General features: G+C 55.1%; 1 protein-coding gene, 2 long non-coding RNA genes and 1 pseudogene across 5 annotated transcripts; 2 read left to right on the top strand and 2 right to left on the bottom strand.

The window, feature by feature from the left end:
* Positions 1–1573: 1573 nt before the first annotated feature.
* On the bottom strand, positions 1574–3561 carry LOC148218135 (uncharacterized). The gene is made up of 3 exons (XR_015800639.1): positions 3498–3561; positions 2726–2774; positions 1574–1677 (listed from the first exon to the last, which is right to left on the bottom strand). It is a non-coding gene; the product is annotated as an uncharacterized LOC148218135 (long non-coding RNA).
* A 4410-nt stretch (positions 3562–7971) lies between these two features.
* LOC148218134 (class II histocompatibility antigen, B-L beta chain-like) lies at positions 7972–10167 on the top strand (annotated as a pseudogene).
* A 6195-nt stretch (positions 10168–16362) lies between these two features.
* Positions 16363–17545, bottom strand: LOC148218133 (uncharacterized). Its single transcript, XR_015800637.1, has 3 exons — positions 17411–17545; positions 16683–16747; positions 16363–16486 (listed from the first exon to the last, which is right to left on the bottom strand). It is a non-coding gene; the product is annotated as an uncharacterized LOC148218133 (long non-coding RNA).
* A 220-nt stretch (positions 17546–17765) lies between these two features.
* LOC148218132 (class I histocompatibility antigen, F10 alpha chain-like) lies at positions 17766–21897 on the top strand. 3 transcript variants are annotated; one of them, XM_088158212.1, is made up of 8 exons: positions 17766–17917; positions 19226–19489; positions 19718–19993; positions 20507–20779; positions 20872–20976; positions 21075–21109; positions 21235–21267; positions 21725–21897. In XM_088158212.1, the coding sequence occupies exons 1-7, from the start codon at positions 17842–17844 to the stop codon at positions 21259–21261; spliced, it is 1056 nt and encodes a 351-aa protein (XP_088014338.1). In that variant the 5' UTR covers positions 17766–17841; the 3' UTR covers positions 21262–21267; positions 21725–21897. The 3 variants fall into 3 exon arrangements, with proteins under 3 accessions (XP_088014338.1, XP_088014339.1, XP_088014337.1); XM_088158213.1 differs by having other exon boundaries at positions 21235–21285; XM_088158211.1 differs by lacking the exon at positions 21235–21267.
* Positions 21898–22563: the final 666 nt, after the last annotated feature.

The raw sequence follows: 22563 nt of genomic DNA, 5'->3' as shown, positions 1-22563 counted from the left end.
CCATGCCCAGAGCAAAGCCACTCCTGACACTCTGCTCCTCTCCTGAGCTCTCTGCACGGGGCAGCCGCTCTCAGCTGGCAGCAGGGGCCGGGCAGTGCCAGCAGCAGCACTTGTGGGGCTCTGACCATCACTGGAAACAGCCTCACACTCACACCCCGGGAGCACCGTGCCTGGCCACGAACACCCACCCAGCTTGACAGAGCCAGCCATTCCCAGAAGGATGTTGGAGCTCTTCAGATCTCTGTGGATCACCCGGTTGGAATGGAGGAAATCCAGGCCCTGCAGACACTGAGAGACAACAAGAAACACAAGGGTAAAAATCAGTGGCCAGAACGCATCACACAAGAAAGGACAGTTTGGAATTCTCCCAGCAGCAACTTTGCTGTGACAGGCCAGGAGACAGTGCAGACAAGCTCCAGGAAAATGGTTCAAGGCAAAGCTGAGAACAGCAAATCAAATCAAATCAAATCAAATCAAATCAAATCAAATCAAATCAAAGAAGGACAGAGAGAGTACCACAGCAGCAGGAAAGAGGACAAGAACAGAGTAGAAGTGTAGTGATACTGGCAGGCCACTGACTCCAGAGGCTCTTCCTTCTCCAATTCTTAAAAACAACACAGAAACAAAGCCCTGAGCATGGAGCCCCTCCTGCTCTCACAGCCTGTTTGGAAGGACCATCGTGTCCAAGCCATGGGAAGCACAAGCAGGATCCCTCACCTCCCGACTGACAGCTGCCATCTCTCCTTCAGCCATGCGTGTCTGTCTGACAACGTCCTGCAAAGTTCCTCCATCCATGTATTCCATCACCAGCCAGAGATCTTCGTCAACAAGGAAGCTGGAAGAGGAAAACAACAGCATGGAGATGAATGTGCACTGCTCAATTCCCCCATGGAAAAGCCTCGAGTGGAGTTTTGTTTCCCGGTCATTTGTCAATGAGAACACGATCAGATGGAGAGACATTCCTGCACAGGCCTTGGAATCTGCACAGTCTGAAGGAGAAGGAGACACCTGTGAGAAAGGAGATGCCTTAGATGGCAAGCAAGTGAAAAACGCAGTTTAGCAACAGCCCAGATCAGTGTGGAACCACAACACTTGCCCCCAGCTGGTTCAGCATCTGAACTCATCAGTTCCACCATTCCCTCCAGAACAAGGCAATGCAACTTCCAGAGTTATCCAGGCAAGGAGGCCATACAGCACTTGGGACAAAAGTTATCAACTTTTTGGGAAACCATGAACAAAGTCCCTTCAGAAACAGGCAAGGCCATTGAAAAATGGGCAAATGAGGCATTTCTGGAAACCTGGACTTCCTGGCATCTGCAGCAATGGAAAGGAGTTGGGAAGAAGAAGCCAAGGGAAATAATTTCTGCCATGGTTTATCAGCACTTGTCATAAGGCACAGCAAAGGGGTTCAGCTTGAAGAAAAAAAGTAAACAAAAGCATGGAGGGAGTGAACTGCCAGGCTGTTGTTGAAGATATGGCCGGGTCAGGCTTTTTCAAAAGAGGCTACAGACTACGGATGAAATATTAACACAGGGACCTTGCACAGGATAAGACCTGAAGCACTCACCTGTCCAAAGAGTTGACAATGTTGGGGTGGTTCTTGCCTTTCAGGACCAGGATCTCATTCACAGCTCGTTCCCTGTTCTGCTCTCTGAGACTCATTTTCTTTATGGCCACCTGAAGTGACATTGCAGACCTTTAGCTGGAGGGGTCTGTGGCAGGAGACCACAGCAAACACAGAACAAATCTTTTTGGAGTGACAGAGCCAGGCTGTGCCAAACTGCCTTGGCATGGGACACCAGAGCTCAGCAAGTGCCATTCCCACAGCGCATTCCTCTGCTGGCTGGGGGCTGCTTACAGGACACGTGGCCAGAGACATTTGGCCTTGTAAGCTCTGCAGAAATGGTCCCTCAGCTGTCAGCCTCAAAGCTCTTAACAACATTTTCTGCACCTACAGAATCTGCATCTTCTCAAATGGCCTTAGTTTATCACCACTCCGATGATGATGATGATCATCATCATCATCGTTATTATTTAAACACATTTTGCAAGCAGGATGTAATTCTGATGCTGTGAAACAGAGCAAAACAGCCCAGAACCCTTTAGCAATTCTGTGGGATTTGGTCATGATTTCAAATGCCACTGCTCTGTTTGGGATTGCACAATAAAGCAGACACAGACATCCATTGTCACAGGCTGTCACTAACACCAGACCCAGTTGTGTTTCAACTGCAGCGTTGAGGAGAGAGCTTTGCTCTGGACATCCATCTTCTCATTTCTCTCCCTCTCTCTCTGTGAACAGCTGCAGTAGGACTAAAACCCCAAACTGAGCCCAAGCAGGATCTCTCCCTAATTAGGCCTAATTAGGCCTTTGAAGATGAAAAGCAGGAAGGAAAAACTGCTAAATAGTGTTCCTGTCCAAGGCTGGGATGAAGATAAATTGGGCCTCAGTCTCCACCTGCTGATGCATTCATGGTTTTAGATATGAAGACCAAGCCATGGTGTCCGGCTCTGACAGACACCACTGCCCTCCTTGCATTCCTCTGGGCACTTCAGAAGCACCAAGTCTGTCCCAGCTGTGTTCTGAAGGCTGACACTGCTCTGCCTTCAGAGGAGCAGCCTGTGCAGGAAAGCTCTGCTGGGCCCCCAAAGCTGCAGCCACAGCTCCCAGCAGAGGGGAAAGCCCTCGAGAGCTGCCAGACGTGCTGGACGTGGTGACACTGACCTCTCCTCCAGTGGCCCTGTCGAGTCCTTTACAAACAGTTCCAAAAGCCCTGGAGACAAAACAGCAGAGAAGAAAGAATCAGAGCTTTAGGCCCTGGGAGTGAAAGGCAGCCCAGACAGGAGATCTTTGCTGCCTGCAGCATTCACAAAACACCTGGGTGCATCGACCCTTCAAACAGCAGTGCAGCAGCCACCAGCCGTCTGCCAGGCAAGGTGTGCAAGAGAAAACTGAGCCCAACACGAAGGAAAAGGGCTGGAGCGAATGTCCACACTGAATTCCTTTAGTTCAAAACCTGAGGTGGGAGTTGGTGTCTAAAGAAGTGGAAAAGAATGTATTTCATCCTTTTGCATTTCCTGCCTAAGACTTGCAGGATCCACAAGGGCCCTGCCATCAGGCAGGTGATGCATTTTCCCCTCGAGTGCAGCAGCTCTGTGTCTGTTACTGAATGTATGGGGTTTATTACTTATGCTGAAAAAAGCACTTATTAGTTCTTCTTGAGAACTGTTTTCTGAGAGTCACCAGATGGTGAGTTGCTCTTTAGGGCAATCAAATTCCAGGCACAGAAGATCTTGCAGGTCCTGCTCCTTGCTGCAGGCAGGACACTGCCAGCCTCAGGGGCCTTTGACTGTGCCTTCTGACCACAGTTATCAATTCTGACCAGGACTGAGAGACAGCAGGATCATCCCCCAGTGTCTGAAGGTGTTTGGAGCTCTCCTGATTCCAGCAAAATACCTGGGCCGTGCTTGTGCAGAAGGACCTGCCATGCACTTACCCTTGGCCAATCTGCTCCAGTCCCAGGTATTTCTCAGCAGGCTCCCCCACGCTCACGATGTTCCCTGAAAGAAACCACGTGGAAGATGCTCCCTCCCAGATGGAGACCCCCCCTTGCAGCAGAGCCAGAATGCAGCCCCACTCCCTGGGGCCATGAGCCCCTTGGTGTCAGCTGGGGAAGGACAATGAATGACTCGGTGACAATCAGCTGCAGAGCAGCACTGGGTGCAGCTCATGCTGAGACACACACACAGCACCCTGCTCTGGCACACAGGAACAGAACAGACGTACTCAGCTGCATCAGGCACCGCTCCCCTGTCCCCTCTGGCTTCAGGGCTGTGCTGCTGTCAGAATGTTCAGCCCAGGATCCCGCAGCGGAGGGAGGTTCAGTGTCCTCTTCCCAAGCAGAGGCAGGTTCGTCGTCCTCTTCCCAAAATGCTGCAGGTTCTCCATCCTCTTCCCGAGATGCTGCAGGTTCTCCATCCTCTTCCCGAGATGCTTCAGGTTCTCCATCCTCTTCCCAAGATGCTGCAGGTTCTCCATCATCTTCCCAAGCAGAGGCAGGTTCTCCATCCTCTTCCCGAGATGCTGCAGGTTCTCCATCATCTTTCCAAGCAGCGAGACGTTCACCATCCACATCCTGTGCTGGGATATGTTCACCCTCCTCTTCCCGAGCCACAGGATGTCCTCTGTCCTCATCCCACACCAGGAGATGTCCGTTGCCCTCATCCCACGCTATGGGAGCTTTTCTATCCTTGTCCTATGCCAGGGGACATCCACCATCCTCCTCCCATGCCAGGAGATGTCCACTGTCCTTGTCCCACACTGCGGGAGCCTTGCTGTTGTATTCCCAAACCACGGGGTGTTCACCATCGTCCCCCAGAACAGCGGGAATCTCACTGCTGTCTTCTTCCTCTTTGGAAGCAGAGGGAGCCAGAGGAGGTGCTGATGCAGCTTTGGTGCCCTGAGGACAGACAGCAGCCTGAGGGACAGGAAGTTCTATCTCAGTTATCACCTTATTTATCCTCAGCTACACATCCAGCTGCACGAAGCACAAACAGAGTTCAGAGTTGTACAAACTAACAATGGGCTAAAAGTGACATTGCCACTTATTGTTGGGAATTCGATATTTCACCATGGCTAAGGCAAATCCTCTGCCTGCAAAACCAGACCTGCAGCTCTTCTAAAACTCTTCAGCAGAAAAGGAGAAAACTGACAGGGATCCCTTTGCTGCTGCTGCTGCAAAGACCCTGACAGGGACTTTCCTTCAGCCTCCCAGGATGGCACTCGGCTGCCACACACAGAGCTCACAACTTGCTGCACAATTCTGAGCACCAGAGGTTTCTTCCCACTCACCGAAGGAGGAGCTGCTTGGGATCCACGCATGAGGTGCCCTGCAATGGGAAAGGGAACATGAACCAGATGCTGGTAGGAAAAAAATTGCCCGTGGTGGGAAATGCCACGGAGCAAGGCAACCCCAAGAGAACATTTTGCTTTCACAGCATCCCTCCAGGAGCCACAGTCCCTTCACAGAGCAAGCAAGAGAACAGCACAAAATCCTGGGCTGTGTCAGTTCTTGGCTGGACCAGCAAACAAAGGGAGTTCCAGGCTCCACTGCCACAGACGCCCTGCTCGAGGGAACAGAACCCCCCAGGCCTCATTGCAAACGCCTCGCTGGCTGCAGACACCCCCTTTTCCAGCTGCAGCTGCTGGCAGGAACTCTCCCAAACCAACGGTGTCTTCATGGCAATTTGGTTACAAAGTCAACTCAAAGGTCCAGAGGAAGAACAGAAAGCACACAGCAAGCCCAAAGCCACAGATGCTGCACCGAGATAAAACCTCGACTTACTTGCCAAGTGGGTTAAAAAATACCCCGAATAAGCCACAGAGTACAGAGTGCAAACTGCAGCAACCACTTGCTGGATCATTGTGGCCGCGCTGCACACGTCTGCAGGCTGCACCCCTGCAGGCACACACGGACACGGGTCAGGGCTGGGCTGGCTGGCTGCCGAGAATGCCTCGGGCAGGAGGATCCTCCGGCAGTCAGCAGGCACCCAGAGCCTCTGGGCACTGAGGCCTCTGTGTCCCACAGCAACGGGAGCACCACTGGGATGTGGCAACGCTCCTGTGACATCACAGCAGCAGCTCACGGAAAGAACGCTTGGAAGGTTCTCTGTGTCCCAAAGGAGCACAAAGAATCCTCCAGGGCACAGCCTACTGCCCGAAGGATCCAAGAGGAACTCTGAAAATGCAGCAAACAAGGACACCCCATAGTCCAGCCTGAACACTGAGTGGGAACAAGGAAGGGACAAAACCAAAGGAAACGTGACCTTTAGTCACTGATGCTTCTGACTAAAACCAGCAAGGCTTGTTCCATCTGGGATCTTTGTTCTAGTTCTAAAAACAAGCAAAGTTCTCCACTCTCAATTTACAGAACGGAGAAACTGGGGAGGAGGTGGGATTAGGAAGGAGGAGGAGTAGGAAGAGGAAGATAGGAAAAGGAGGAGCAGTAAGAGGAGGAGCAGGAGCAGGCAGAGAAGGAGAAACAGGAGATTCCTGTGCCCCCCGTCGCCCCCACGGCATCCTGCAGGTGAGCGGGGAGGGAAAGCTGGTCCCAAATCTATCGGGGGGTCCCTGAGAGGGTTTTTTTTTATTGGGGTGTGTTTGGAGCTCGCAGATTGAGGAATTGAACCCCAAATATCGCCTGGTATCACTGGGAGGTTTTTTTCTGTGTGTATGTTTGGATCTTGCAGGACCCCAAAGCTGAGCCCCTTAGGGGAATCTTTTGGGGGGTCCATGTGGTCATTGCCCAGTGTCGGCAGGGGGGAGGACATTGGTCCTGGGGACCCCGGGAGAGCAGAGGAGAGGAACCCCTGGGACCTCCAGAGTAGGGACAGCAGAGAGGGGTGATCTCCGACAGCCTGGAAAGGGGGGGAGTCTGGAGAGGAGGGACCCCTGGGATCCCAGGAATCTCAAAGTGAGGCATCAGTGAAGAAGGGACCCCATGGACACCCAAAAGCCCCTAGATCATCTCTAAGAAGGACCCTGGAGAAGGGGGAACCCCTGGAGCCATTGGACCCCCATCATCCCAGGGAAGAGAAACCTCTGGAACCCCAAAGTGGAGAGATCAGAGATGGGGAACACCTTGGGAGCTTTTTTTGGCTGAATCTTGATATTTTGGAGAATTTCATGGACGCAAGACACCTCCTACATTCTAGAGATGGATTTGGGCAGGAGGAGCCCCCAGCCCGAGGAGCCCCCACCTTGTTTTTCTCCCCAAACCAGGATTTGTCATTCCCAAGCCACGGCTGGATGGAGGAGGAAGAAAATCCCCACAAGTGCTTGGAATGCGAGAAGAGCTTCCACTACAGCTCCCACCTGAGGGAACACCAGAACATCCACACTGGGGAATGACCCTATGGGTGTGGGAAATGTGGGAAGAGCTTCAGCTGGAGCTCCAACCTCACCAAGCACCGCAAGATCCACACCAGGGAACGGCCTGGAATGTGGGAAGACCTGGAATGTGGAATTCTGAGCTCATCACCCATCAGTGCCCACCAGGGGAAGGCCCGATCGAGTCATGGAGACACGAAGGGACCCGGAGCTCTCACTTGACCCAACACCAACGGAGTCACCACTAAGGGAAGCCCTGTGAGTGCCCCGAGTGTGGGAAGAGCTTCGTGCTCTGCTCCAGCTCCATCCCCCATGGGAGGATCGGTGTTGGATGATCCCCAGTGACCCCCGTTGGGCAGAGCCCTGGTGATCCGTGGTCCTGGTGATCCCCGTTGAGTGAGAGGAAGCTATTGGAGAGATTTCTTTCCCTCCTCTTTATGTTGCTGTGATTTGGTTGGTAATAAATTCCCTCGCTGTGCCCAGGCTGGGTCTGTTGTTCCCGTGCCGGTGTTTGCTGAGGGATCTCTCCCGGTCCTTATCCCCACCCAGGAACTCTCGGTTCCATTTTTTGTCCCCTCTGCGGCTGCCGAGGGCAGGGACAGAGCGGCTTTGGGGGGTGCCTGGCATCGGGCCAGCCCTCGCCATGGGCACCCTGAGATCCCGCACCCACCTGGGCACACATTTCTGGGCACACCTGAGCTCCCACCTGCCCAGCGCCCCAAGGTTCCCCCTCCGCAAAGAAACCCCACCCGGGGCTGCGATCCAAAAGCAGCCGGAGCGCGCTGCGGCAAATCAAAGTGCGAAGAGTTGATGACTCATCAGAGGGGGAGCCTCAGAAAAACGGGTCCCCAAAAGTGCTCTCAGCCAATCAGAACGCGCGGCGCTGCTGAGCCCGGCCCTGCTCCGGCCTGGTGCTCCCAGTGCAGCCCCAGCGGCTGCTGTGGGGCTGGCGGCACCTGCTGGGCGCTGGCCACGGGGCGAGTGACAGCTGGGCCCTACTGGTGGTGCTGGGAGCACCCCCTGGTGCGGGCGCGGAGCTCTCGGGTGAGCGGGAGGGGAGAAGGGAGCAGTGGGAGCCCGAAATGGAAGGAGGAGGAGGAGGGGACCCCCCAAAGGAAGAGCAAGAAGGGCTGAGGATTGGGGAAGGTGAGGAAGGGGTGGGAGAGGGAATGGGACCCCAAAAGTGATTTGGGAAGCGGCTGGAGGTGGGAGGGGAGAGGATGAGAACAAGGAAATTGGGGGAAGTGTGGAAAAGAAGAAGTGGGAGCGAGGGCAGGAGGGTCCCATGGCGGCCGTGGGGCACAGGGGGTGCGGGGTGGGGATCCGGGGTGGCCCCCGGACCTCTGGGGGGGTGGCGAGGAGGCACCCCCTGAGCTGTGTCCTGCACACACAGCGGTGTTCCAGAGGATGGGAAAGTGCGAGTGTCACTTCATTAACGGCACGGAGAAGGTGAGGTTCGTGCTGAGGCACATTTACAACCGGGAGCAGCTCGCACACTTCGGCAGCGATATGGGGCTTTACGTAGGGGACACCCCGCATGGGGAGCAACTGGCCCAGTACCGAAACAGCGACCCGGAATTACTGGAGTATTATCGGGCTCGGGTGGACACGTCCTGCAGGTACAACTACGACTTGTACGTCCCGTTCCTCGTGGAGCGCAGACGTGAGCGTGGGGCAGAGCGTGTCCCCACAGGCCCTGCCCTGGCAATGACCCTGGGGCCCCTCAAAACCTCCCTGGGAATCACCCCAGAGCCCCTGGCGTACATGTGCCGATTCCCGGGGCCTCCCATCCCTCCCAGTGGCCCCCGTGGCTCTCCCAGTCCATCCTGGTGCCCCCCCGTGCGTCTGTCTCAAGCATGGTTGGAACTGACGCCTCTCAGCCAATCAGAGCGCGGCTCTCTGATGACTCATCAGTTGCCAGGCAGATCCGCAGCGCCGAGTGCCCCGCGCTGGACTCGGCCTCCCAGGGCCGGGCGCTTTTCCCCCAGATCCTCCCAGTGCTGCCCCAGTACCCCCCAGTGAGGCCCCAGTCCCTCCCGCTCCTTCTCAGCCCATTCCCAGTCCATTCCGAGTCTGATCTCAGTTCATTCTCATTTCAAACTCAGACCTCTACCCACTCTCCCAGTTCCCTCTCAATCCATTCCTGTCTCTCCCAGTCCACCCCCAGTGTATTCCCAGTCCATTCCTAGTCCCTCCCAGTCTATTTCCAGTCTCTCCTAGCCCATTCCCAGTCCCTCTCAGTTCCACACCACCCCTCCCCTCTCTCTCCCAGTTCCCCCCCAGCTGATCCCAGTGCGTCCCCACTCTCTCCCAGTGCCCCCCAGTGTCTCCATCTCGCTGGTGCCCTCGAACTCCCAGCCCGGCCCAGGCCGCCTGTTCTGCTCCGTGATGTACTTCTACTCTGCCCACATCCATGAGATGGTTCCAGGGCCAGCAGGAGCTCCCGGAGCACGTGGTGGCCACCGACGTGGTCGCCAACGGCGAATGGACCCACCAGCTCCTGGTGCTTCTGGAAACCACCCCTGGCTTGGGGTCAACTACACCCGCCAGGTGGAGCATGTCAACCTGGAGCAGCCGGTGAGACAGCACTTCGGTACGGGGGAGGCATTGGGATGCCCTGGGAGTAACTGGGAGGGAGTTGGAGAGAGCCTGGTCTAAATGGGGAGAGGGCCTCGGGGTCTGGAAGGGCTGGGAAGGGATTTGAAGGATGCTGGGGAGGGAGTTATGGGGTTCTGGAGGTGCTGGTGGACACTGGGAGGGAGTTTGGGGGTGCTGGATGTAACTGGGAAGGAGTGTGGGGATGCTGAGTGTAACTGGGAGAGTGCTTGAGTGAGTCTGGAGGGGATGAAAGGAGACTGGGGATGGAAAAGCAGGAGTTGGAATGAGGTTGGTTGTGCTGGAAAGAGACTGCTAGGGTGCTTGGTGAGTCCCGGAGGGGCTGGGAAGGGACTGGAAAAGGGTTTGGGGGTCCGGGAGTAGTGGGGGGAAACTAGGAGGGGGCTGTGAGACCCTGAGAGGGACAGGAGGGGCTTTGGTGGGTCCTGGAGAGGCTGGGAAGAGATTAGGAGGCGGTTAAAGGGGGCCCTGGATGGGCTAGGAGGGATTGGGAGGATGCTTGGAGGGTCTCGGGGTGTCCATGAGAGGTTTTGGGGGGTCCTGACCCCTGTAGACCCCCAGAGATGCCACCAGACACCGCCCGCAGCAAGGTGCTGATGGGGATCGGGGGCTCCGTGTTTGGCTTCGTCTTCCTGGCGCTGGGGCTCCGCTTCGACCTGTGAAAGAAGATGGGGGGGGAGGTGTCCCGGAGCGTATGTGCTCCCCCTGAGGCCCCCAACCGGGTGTCACCCCCTTTTCTCTGCTCTACTGAGCCAGCAGAGGCTGCAGCCCCTCCCTGTGGCCTCCGACGCAGCCAGGACCCCCCTGCTCCGTCCCCACACTGATTTTGGGGGGGGGGGGGGTCGTGTGTTCTCCTCAGCCCCGCTGTCACTCTGCCCCCGCTGGGAGCCCGGCTGCTCCCAGTGTTCCCAGTAAAGTTTCCCAGTTCGCCCCGTCCCGTTTATTGTGGGGCGGGACTGGAGAGGGACTCGGGGGGACCCCGGGGGGGGATCGTGACTGGGCGGGGAGGGCGGGTCCAGGTGGGGAACACTGGGTGCTGCGGGTCTGCCCGGCAACTGGTGAGTCATCACAGCTGCTCCCTCTGATTGGCTGAATCTTCTTCATCGCATTCTCTGATTGGTTGAGGAGAGGCCCGGGAGTTGAGAGAAGGAACAGGAGAGATCCCGCCCCGAGCACCGGCACGGGAACAACAGAGCCAGCCTGGGCACAGCGAGGGAATTTATTACCAACCAAATCACAGCAGCACAAGGAGAAGGGAAAGAAATCTCTACAACGCCTTCCCCAACCATACCAGGATCACCAGGGCTCTGCCCAACGGGCGTCACTGGGATCATCCAACACCGATCCTCCCATGGGGGATGGAGCTGGAGCAGAGCACGAAGCTCTTCCCATACTCAGGACACTCGTAGGGCCTCTCCCCAGTGTGGACGCGCTGGTGGCTTCCCACATTCCAAGCAGGTGTAGGGCCGTTCCCTGTGTGGATCACCTGGTGCCGCAACAGGATGGAGCTGTAGTTGAAACCCTTCCCACATTCCAAACCCTCGTGGGGCTTCTCCCCTCCAGGAGGCTTCTCCACCAGCTCTGAGCTCCGCCTGGATCTCCGGCCGCCTTCCCGGCTCAGGGAGGGTCTTTCCTCCTCGAAGCTCCCTGGGCTGGGTTTGCAGCCCCTCCTCGTGGGGGATCTCTGGGGCTTTTCCTTTTCCTCCATCTGCCCACACCTTGGGAATGAAAAATCTTAGACTGGGGAAAAGCAAGAGGAGAGGGCCTTAGGGAGGGAGTTCCTCATTGCCCAAGTTCATCTCTGGAAGTCATTTGGCATCCTGTGTGTAAGAACCTCCAAAACACACAGCTTCCTCCCAAAAATCCTCCAAACACCACAACACAGTTAAATTATCCCCCAAACATCAAGATTCAGCCAAAACCTCCCGCAAAATATAAAGATTCATGCCCAGCAAAAAAACAAAGCACCAACATTTGGCCCAATAAAGCTCAGAAATAGCAAGATTCACCCCTCTGAAAATCATGGATCCCCCTCCTCGGTCACCTACGGGGTGCAACGTTCCTTGGGCTGGGGGAGAGGCTGCAGATACAGGGAGGGGTGGAACATTGTGCTGCTTCCAGTTCCTGCCCCTCCTCCTCCTCCTCCGTCCCTACTGTTGCTCACACTCCTCTTCCTCCTACTATTCTTCCTCCTCCTGCACAATCCCATCTTCTCTTCTCACGGTCATCCTTTGATCATTTTATTCTTCCACTCTGCTTCTCCATCCCTTTTCCTGCTGCCGCCAGACCCAGCACCCACTGCCGGCTCCCTCTTCCCCCCAAACCCACAGCATCCCAGCGCAGGGGCAGCGATGGAGCTGGGGCAGCTCGGGCTGGGGCAGCGCTGGGCTCTCGGCCGCTCCCGCCCGCACTCGCTCCCCACTGCAGCCGCTGCCGCCACCACAGCGCGGGGGGGCCCGGCCCTGGCGCTCCCCCCCTCCCACCTCCCCAAATTCCCCTGCCGGGGGGCGCTGGGGCCCGGGCCGGGCGCAGGTGGCTCCAGGTGGGCAACGCTGGGAGCTGCGGCTCTGCCTGGACACTGCTGCGTCATCACCGCCGCGCGCTCTCATTGGCTCAGCGCTGCCCGAGGGGCGGGGCTGCACCAAGCCGGGACACCCTGCTCCAGGGGGGATGGCCCCAAAACGGGGGACCCCCATGCAAGGAACAACAGCAAAGGGTCTCTACAAACACATGCTGCGAATCCGCTTGGACACAGGGCCGGGGACGTGGACATAAGGAAGTGACAGCAGAAGCCATCAGGGTCAGAAAATGTTATTAATTGACCACACAGACTGCTGCTCAGCCAAGGTCCTGCTCAATTCAGGAACTCCCAGAAGAAGAACAAACACTTAACAGAGCCATGAATATCCCTAGCTATTCAAAAGTGGGGTGCATACTATGGGAGGAATGCAGTGGGAGAAATGGGAAGTCAGTACCTCTCAAGTACTTCACCCAGTTGGAAAACGGAGAGGGAGATGTGGCCAGGAAAATTAGGATGAAAAGGAGGCTGTGTCCTCCAACAATTGCAGACACCCCAAGGGTAAAGGCCAGTGGCCTCTCCCTTTTTTTATGAATTAAATTAGTTTTAAAGAACTCCTCTGTCTTCTTTCTGGACAGAAACCTCTGCTGATGTGAACTTTTCCACACACCTTGGGGCTCGGCACGAATTCCTTCCCCCGTCCGGGGCGGAGACAGTGAGTGGAGCTGAAGGTGCCTCACCCAGTTTGGGTGATCGGCTCCCTTGGGTGGCTGCGGCACCGGGCATGGATTGGGTACCCGAGAGTGACCAGGAGACAGACGAGTGACAGATCAGGGGGCTGGGAAGAGTCGGCAGCCAGAGAGCACCGAAAATCTCATCAGGGACTACAGTGGGATCTTCGGGGACTAAACATGGCAGGGCACCCATGGAGGGTAGAAAGGGAAAGCCACGAAGGAATCCCGGAAAAAGGGATGATGATGCCAAAATATCTCTGAAGGGTCCCTTGGGGGGCATGTTGAGGGAGTTTGCACATTCTCCCAGAGGTAATCAAGGACAGGGAGACACAGGGGAGCAATAAGGGAAGTCCAGAAGGGATTTAGACAACAGGGGATGGATGCTGTTGGTGTGATGAGAAGTGCAGGGAATATGGTTCAGGCAAGAAGCAGCAGGAGCAATCTATGTGGGAAGAAAAAGGGTGATGGAAAAGAGGAGGAAGAGAAAAATACCGAGAATGGGGATGTTTTCCAGCGGGCTCTTCTCGTCAAAAGTTGCCAGCTGCTGCAGATCCTTTGTATCCCCGGTTGCCAGGACAGGCACACAAGGAGGTCAGGATTGCAGGGGGTTTCTCTGTGCTGGGCAGCGGCAGGAGCGGGCGCAGAGGGGCGGCACCGGGAGCACGGGCTGGGGGCCTGTGGGGAGCTGCGGGGCCGGGCCGGGGCTGTGGGGCAGCCGGGGCTCAGCGCCGGGCGCTGCCTGAGCCCAGCACCCCCCGGCAATTGCAGGCCCGGCAGTGGCCCCCGGCCCCCAGGAGGCTGCGGGACGCCCCGGCCGCTGCTCTGGCATTCCTAGAGGTCAAATCAGGTAGAAAGAATGAATAGGGAAATAAAGAAACTCCTTTGGAAGCTGCTAATAGAATCCAAGATGCCATGGGTATCGCTTTTGCCATTGGCATTGGCAAGAATAAGAGCCAGACCCAGGGCAGATATTCAATTATCTCCCTTGGAATTGATCTTTGCAATTCCTTACCCTGGGAATTCTCCACCTAGTGCGGGCTGGAGATAAGGGATGTATATTTCAAGCAGTCTGTGGCCAGAATCCTGTCTCTTGTGAAATCTCTCCCACAGGAAGCTGGGCTGGCACAGAGCCTGCCCTGGCACTTTGCTGTTCACAGCATCCACCCAGGACATCGGGTCCTGCCTAAGGAGTGCAAAGAAGCACCACTGGTGGCCAAGTGCCGTGGCCCATTCCAAGAGTCCCTGAGCACAGAAACAGCCGCCAGCACAGCTCAACACGGGGGGACCCCTCACCCTGGGCTCAGGGGCTCTCAAGCCCCGGAGATTTGGAATTCCCGGCTGCAGGAGCAGCATGGGAGGGCACCACTGACCCTGCACTGAAGGCAACGCAGCAGCAGCCAGGGCTCCACATCGGGCCAAGCCCCTGGGCCTGCCCACAGATCCTCTGCTGAAATCCTCTGCCTGGGCACCCTCCTTTGGCATCTCCACACACTGGGGCCAATCCTTGCTGCCACTGCTGGAGCTTCGCTGCTTTCTGTGCCTGCACTGCCACAGCTGCTGGGGAAGACAACGGCACAATTCCACTCTGCCCCTCAGTTACACTCACACACTGGGCTGCCGGGGATTCGACTGCTGGAAAACATATCAAGTCTAATTTTAAAAAACAAATCTTATTTGTCTACTCACGCTTGGTTCGCCTTTGCATTGGGGAAAGGAATTTTAAAGGGTTTTTTTAAGAGATGTTACACCACTCAACAGAGATGAGTTTAACACCTCAACAGACTGGGAATAGCCCAAAAGATACCCTCAAAGATTACAAACATCAACAAAACATCAACGAAACATCAGCAAACATCAAGGAACACCCACCCCAGACACTGCCCTCGACATAGCTGGGGACACCTGGTCTGGAAAAGGCTGAGAATGAAATCCAGGAGTGCCGACCTAATTAACATCAGAGGGTGACAAATCCGGGTCCAATAGGAAACCGAATACTGAGAACTACACAATTTGGAAGCAATAAACACTAAACCAATGGATTTCAATGGGTTCAGACCACATAAATTTTAGGAAAAATCTAGTAAAATTCACATGCCATGGAATGATTTTCTCTGCACACCCGGGCTATGTGTGGATGAAATTATTTCTGTTCCACACCATGGCCAGCATCAAATAATGCCTTGACTCTAACACTAAAGATAGTGTTGGATTGTTTTTGTTTTTCCTGCAGTTTCAGGGACAAGATTACACCATAAGAATAATTTTTCGTAATAATCCTACTTCTGTATTGTCAGTTAGGTTTGGGTCAGGGATGTGATAATCACTTTTTACTCCTAGGAGAAGTAGAAAAAATTTGACTGCATTGCAAACTTTTTGTGTAATTTTGTGCATGTCTCTTAGTGATGACAAAATTTTGGTATGGGTTTTTCGGTGCTCACCTTTAGGTAGCATTTTGCAAGACGAGAAGAGCTTTAATGGTGATGCTTTAATGCATAAACAGTTACTAGAATATTGTTAAAAAGAAAAAGGGGGGGAAAAAAGCAGATTGTAGGGAGATGAAATGCGAGTCATCCAATGGCTGGTCTTGAACAGAAGCTTCATTCCAGGGAGCCAGGAGAGGAGCTTTAGAAATGCAAATTAACACGGCTGAGACAATGTGTGGACAACGTAACAAACTTTTCTTGCCTGGGGGAGGAATTTGGCTGATTCCCTCTGCCCCTCACCCCAAGCTCTGCCTGCTTGCACAGATGGAATTTGCACAACTAAAGGCAGAGCCCATAGTGAGGATATCTGACTGCAACAGAAATTGGTTAAGCTGCAAAGGGAAACAGCAAACGGAGAATGTTGGGAAAACTTCACTAAAAAAAGAGGGGGGAAATCATCCCTCTCCCCACTCCAACATGTGCTGTCCCTGTCTAGGTTATATAGGGTGGTGTATTAGAGCACTGGGGTGTTTTTGCTAGTCCAGAGAAATCAGTTGGTAATTCAATTATTTGATGATTTAATTAAAAAAAAGTGGCCAATTGATGCAGCCACCTGCAGCCTCCTGGCTGGAGGAAACAACCAAAAATGGGGAAAATATGAACAGAGACCAGAACAAATGCTACAAATCGATTGACCAACCCCTGAGAACCCCAATGAATTCATATCAGAAGACAGAAAATTCACCCGTAATTTGAGTGGCATAATTAGGTTAAAAACTTCTTCTTCTTCTTCTTCTTCTTCTTCTTCTTCTTCTTCTTCTTCTTCTTCTTCTTCTTCTTCTTCTTCCTATTTAAAGAATATATTATAAGTCCTCGAAAAAATAATAACCCAGACAGCTCCTGGGTGCCTGACCTTCCTGCCAACCAATCCACTGAAATAAAGAACGAGACATTTCACCCTGGCACGGGATCAGATTATCTATTCACAGAATGAGGAGGAGTTTGTGGAAAATTAAATTACTCAAACTGCTCTTGGCAAATACATGACAACCGAAAAGTGGTAAAACCGATAACAAAGGAAATAAGAAAGTAGCTCATGTACCAGTCCAAATGTAGAAAGGATGAGAATGGGACACTTTTTTGTGGTTCCCTGGCACACCATGGATTAAACGAATGCAGTTCCTCCTCTGATGTGCTGCAGCAACTCTCATCTTTTTACCATGCATGACACTTTGCTGAGTGCAGCTCATTCAGCAGGTGAGCAAGGGGATGCAGGTGGCAGCCAGGCCTCCTGATCCAGAAACGGCTACAAAAGGACAGGGAATGAGGTCACTGAGAATAATCCCAAACCAAAGAGGACCCAGGAAAAGAAATTAAGTCAATGGTAATAAAGTTAGTGAAGATAATTACTGAGAAAATGAGAAGAGGGTTTGAACAGACTAGGATTAATGTCCTTGGAGATAGGACCAGGGACTTGTACAAAAGGAAGTAAGAAGACAAACCATCGGTTTCAGAAAATGTTACTAATTGACGCGGACTGCTGCTCAGCCGAGATCCTGCTCAATTCCTGAAATTAGAGAAGCAGAAACACTTAACAGAGCCGGGAATATCGGATGTTATACAAAAGGAGGGGTGCATGTTAACGAGGACATGCAGTAGGCGTATCCCAGATACTTCCACTGTGAGTCCGATTTGATCCTTGTCACCTCCAGTAGGATCCCAGCTACTCCCAGATACTCCCAATACTATTCCCGTCAGTGCAAGTGTGACCCTGTCAGTCCCAGTATGACCCCCGCATGGGCCAGCTGCTCCCAGTGTGATCCCAGTTACCCCTGCATTTTCCCAGTTTCTCTTATTCACCCCTACTACAGATCTGATCATTCCCAGCATGATTCCAGTCAATCCACTAGTCTCTTCCAGTGTATCTCACTTGTCCCCTGCATGCTCCCAGTTGCTCCCAGTAGCCCTCAGTGTGGTCCCAGTATATCCCAGTGTGATCCCTAGTGCCCCAGTTCTGCTCCCAGAGAGTTCTTGTCCCAGTCCTGGTGTACCTCGGTGTCTCAGTCTGTCCCAGTCCCTTCCCAGCAGCCGCCCTGCCCCACTTCCATGCACTGGGACCCCCCTGCACCCCCTTTCCCGGGAATCCTCCTCTGCCAGCCCCTGGATCTCCTGTTTCCGTGACCCCGGGGACCCCCAGACCCCCATTCCCGGCCAGCCCGGGGCACCTCACCCCCAGGCCTCCTTTTCCTGGGAAACCCGAACTGGGCACGGGGCTCTCCAGCCGCTCTGGGATGTATGATCACCCAAAGGAAAGGGAGAGAACAGGAGAGGGAGAGAAAGAAGGAGATTGGGAATCAGAGATCGGGGTCACAGAGCCCAGTCCTGCTCCGCCAGGGTGGGATCAGCACCCGCAGGAAAAATTGGATCGCGGTGCTCCCCCCGCTCCGGGCCGAACCCGGCGGGTTCCGGGCAGAGTTCGAGCGCAGGGTCCGGGAGCGCAGCACAGCCCGGCCCGGGGGTCCCGCAGTGCGGGGCTGTGCAGGGTCTCAGGTGGATCCAGGGGGGCGTGGCCAGTGCTGGGGGGCGTGGCCAGTGCTGGGGGCGTGGTCAGTGCTGGGGGCGTGGCCAGTGCTGGGGACGGGCCCGCAGCGGAGCAGAGCGATGGCTCCAGCGCTGGGTCCGGGGCTGCTCTTGGGGCTCCTGGGGCTGCTCTGGGACCCGGGGGGCGCGACGAGAGGTCAGTGGGACCCCTGAAATCGCGACCACCCTGAACTTCCATTTCCGGACACCGGGAACCCCTCTGAACCCTCATTTTGGGTCCTGTGAATCCCCCTATCCCTTTGCCCGGCACCGAGACCCCCTTGAACCCCCATTCCTGGGCACTGGGACAGCCCTGAATCTCCATTTCCGGCCTGAGAACACCCCTGCACCCCCTTTGGATCATCTCGTTTTTCCCAAACCCCATTCCCTCCCTTTTCCTTGAACTTTGGACTCCCCAGACCTCCCAACTTTCTGTGTCGTCCCCCCCCCCGTTTTCCACTCCCGCCGCTTCCCGAAACGGGGTCCCTAAGGGTCCCGGGTGTCCCAGGGGTCTCAGGAGGGTCGCAGCGGAGATCTAATAGGATCCAGATGAACCCCCTGAAATTCCCCCTTTTCCCTGTCCCCTCCCCCACCGCACTCCCTCGGTGTCTTTCCCGTGTCCCAGGCTGAGCCTCCGAGATCCACTCGCCTCTTCCAGCTCCAGACTCCCCTTTCCCGTCACCCAGAGACCTCCTGGCCCCCCATTCCTGCTCTTCCCAGCCTCAGACCCCACTTTCCCTCAACACCGAGGACCCTTGGGCCCCCTTTCCTGGGCACAGAGACCCCCTGGATCCCCGATCCCGCCTCTCCCAGTCCCTTCCTTGACCTTGGACCCTTCCCGGCTCTCCCCATTCCGCTTCCTGCCCCCCCAGTCTCTGCGTCCCCCCAGTTCTCCACCCCCTGCTCGTCCTGCGGGGGGGGGAGTCCCAAGGGGGCCGGGAGGGTCTCTGGGGAGTCGTGGAGGGTCCCAGGGGGGATTCTGGGCTCTGCCCCCCCCCTGAATTTCCAGTCCTGGGCACTGGGACCCCCCTGCACTCCCTTATCCAGTACCAATCCCCCCCTGCACCCCATTTCCCGTTCATCCCGCCTTCCCCAGCCCCTCCTTTTCTTTGAACCTGAGACCCTCCGGACCCTCATTCCTGCTTTTCTCAGTCCCCAGCCCCACCTTGACCTCTGCATTAAGGACCCTGAGCCCCCCATTCCAGCCATCCCAGGTCTCTCCACCTTATGACCCCTCTTTCCTTGGCACTGGGGACCCCTGGACCTCCTTTCCTGGGCACAGGGATTGCCTGGAGCCCCTCTTCCATCTCTCCAAGTCCTTGTATTCCCCTTTCCTTCACACTGGGAGTCTCCTGAGTCCCATTCCTGGGCACTGGGACCCATGCACCCCATTCCCGGCTCTCCCAGTTCCTCTTTCATTGATCCATGACTCACTCAACCCCCCTAAATCTCTGTGTCCCCCCAGTTCTCCACTCCCTGCATTACCTGTCTGTGGCGGTGTCAGAACCCAGCCCGGGGGTCCCTGAGTTCATGATGATTGGGTACCTGGATGGGATCCCCTTCGAGCGCTACGACAGCGAGCGGGGCCGGGCGGTGCCACTGACACAGTGGATAAAGGATGGAGTCGAGCTGGGATATTGGGATAGGATGACTGAGACCTGCAAGAGGAACGAGCACATGGATGCCTGGAACCTGGAGACACTGCGGGACCGGTACAACCAGAGCAGGGGTGAGTGGGGGGATCAGTGGGGCTGGGATGGCATCCATGGGGGTGGGATGGGATTTATGAGGCTGGGATGAGGATTCACAGGGCACCAAGGGGCTGAGATGGGGATCCATCAGGCTGGTATGGGCTATCTTGTGATCCGTGGGTTGAGATGTGGATCCATGGGGCTGGGATGAGGCTCTGTGGGGCTGGGACACAATTCCATGGGTCTCTGTGGGTACAATCTCCCAGGTCTCCACACCATACAGTGGCTTTCCAGCTGTGACCTCCTGTCCGATGGGAGCGTCCGTGGGTCCTACCGGGATGGCTACAATGGGCAGGATTTCATCTCCTTTGACCTGGGATCCGGGAGATTCGTGGCGGCCGACAGCGCTGCTGAGATCACCAGGAGGCGCTGGGAAGGTGAAGGGACAGTGGCTGAGAGCTGGACGAATTACCTGGGGCACGACTGCCCGGAATGGCTCAAGAAATACGTCAGATATGGGCAGAAGGAGCTGGACCACAAAGGTGGGAGCAGAATTCCTGTGGGAATGTGTTGCCTATGTGTTCAGCCTTCTGATTGTTGACAGATAATTTTTGTGGTTTCTCACACTCTGTTCTTGTAAACAATGAATGTTTTGCATTCCTCTTTGGAGGAAGAGAGAATTGATGGGACCTATCGGGTCAGGAGGTATTATCCTCACTGTCCAATCCGTGGTCACTGTTGGAATTCTATAAATAGACATGAAATGTAAATTAAATGGTTCTTTTCCTGCTTGATTCCTCAGAGTCACTGAGTGTGTGTCTTTCCCTCTGTGTCATTCGGTGACAGGAATTTGGAATTTTGGAATGGACAACTTGGTAACATGGAAATTCCTGTGAGAATTCCAGTGGCAGATCTCACCCCCATCCCATTCCAATGGAATTCCATGGGCTGATCTTACCCCCATCTCATTCCAGTGGGAATTCCATTGCCAGATCTCACCCCCATCCCATTCCCATGGAATTCCATGGATGTCTCTCACCGTTATCCCATTCCAGAGCCCCCTGATGTCCATGTGTCTGGAAAAGAGGAACACGGGACGCTGATCTTGTCCTGCCACGCGTACGGATTCTACCCCAGCTCCATCGCAGTCAACTGGATGAAGGGGGATGAAATCTGGGATCAGGAGACGGAGTGGGGCGGGATCGTTCCCAACAGCGACGGCACCTTCCACACCTGGGCCAGGATCGAGGCGCGGCCGGAGGAGCGGGAGCAGTACTGGTGCCGGGTGGAGCATTCCGGAATGTTGGAGCCTGGGATCTACGCTTGGGGTGAGGCTGGGAATGTGGAATGTGGGAATTTGGAATTTGGAATTCCCAAATGGGGATTCCCCTCCCCCTCCTCACCATCCCACATTTTTCAGAGCCAACATCTGGCAGGAATCTCACCGTGGTGGTCGCTGTGTCCGTCGCTGCCATCATCATCCTCATTGTCCTCATTGGATTTGTCATCTGGAAGCGCCAATCTGGTAACACACGGGATGGGGGTCAGGAAGGGGCACAGATCCACCCAGCACTGTTCTGGGAATCCTGTGCCACCAACGCCAATCCCACTGTTTTTCCACAGGGAGGAGGGACAGAATGGATGCAACATGGCAGCCAGTGAGTACCAGTGGTGGATCCAGCTCTGGATCCTCTCCGTTTGGATCCCAGGATGGATCCTGGAGTTAATCCCAGTGGATTAACTGGATCTGTGCTGGAATCTCATGGATCTTCTCTTTCTGCAGGAAATGACATGGGAACCAACGGCTTGAGTACAGGTACACAATGGGATCAGGGTGGGATTCCAGAGGAGAATCGGGGCAGGATGGACAGATTGGGATCAGGGAGGGATTCTGGATCAATGCAGGGGTCCAGAGCAGGATCAGATGGAATTGTGGAGTGGAATCGGGGCTGGATTCTGGAGTGGGATCAGGTGGGATGGATGGGGCAGGATTGTTGCAGGTTGGATGGAGCAGCGTCAGTTGGGATGGATGGATGGATGGATGGATGGATGGATGGATGGATGGATGGATTGGGTGGGATTGGGTGGAATTCCAGAGTGGGATTAGGGCAGAATGAATGGGACGGGATTGCGTGGGATGGATGGAGCAGGATTGGGGCGGGATGAGGTGGGATTCCGAAACAGCTCCCACTCTCCATGGGCTCCAGCCAGGTCCATCCTGTGGGATGGGGACATGGAGAGGGTGACACCGTGACCCTCTCTCATCCTGACAGAAATCATTGCCTGAGCGATCCATGGAGCTGGATCCGGCCCCTTCCCTCTTCCCAGGAAACCAGGAGATGCCAGCAGAGCTCATCCCACTGTTCCCATCCACCCACAGCTTTTGCTAACAGATACATTTCCCATTTTCCAGTGTTTTAAAGCTAAGAATTACAAATATTCCCAATGCTTTTGTTCTGGTGTGAAATTATCCTACTTTGGGCAATAAATCCTGCTTGGGGCAATAAATCCGGGTTCCCTCCTCCAGTGGCCGACAGTTCCTCACTGGGAGCCAGGAGTGGGAATAGGGACACTGGGGACAGGGATAAGGACACTGGGGACAGGGATGGGGACGCGGGGATTGAGACACCAGGATGGGATAGGGACAGCAAGGGACAGAGATGGGAACAGCAGGAATGGGAATGGGGACAGCAGGAATTGGGACGGGGACACCAGGAGCAGGATGGGAAGACCAGGACTAGGGTGGGGGACACATTCATGGGAATGGGGACACCAGGATCAGTGTGAGGACACCAGGACTGGGATGGGGACACATAAATGGGGACACCAGGACTGGGATGGGGACACCAGGAGCAAAATGAGGGCTTCTCAGCCACACCCAATTCCATCCCCCAGGTTTTGTTTCCTGCTCCATGTCCCATATCCCATGTGTCCCCAGGAGAGTCTGTGTAGCAGTCCATCATGGAAGGGACAGGCTGGGAACTGGCCCCACAGCAGGTAACAACCCTGGACACTGAGGAGCCAAGACAGACAACATCCAGTCACACTATGGCGAGCAGTAGAGGAGAAGAAAAGGATTATGGGAACTACTGGGCATAACCATGCAAATAGA

This window comes from Sturnus vulgaris, unplaced genomic scaffold (assembly GCF_052056855.1).
Source record: "Sturnus vulgaris isolate bStuVul1 unplaced genomic scaffold, bStuVul1.hap1 Scaffold_195, whole genome shotgun sequence".
In the NCBI taxonomy this organism is placed as follows: Eukaryota; Metazoa; Chordata; class Aves; order Passeriformes; family Sturnidae; genus Sturnus; species Sturnus vulgaris.
Note: the sequence above shows the minus strand (reverse complement) of the source record. Positions and strands in the feature narration are given on the sequence as shown.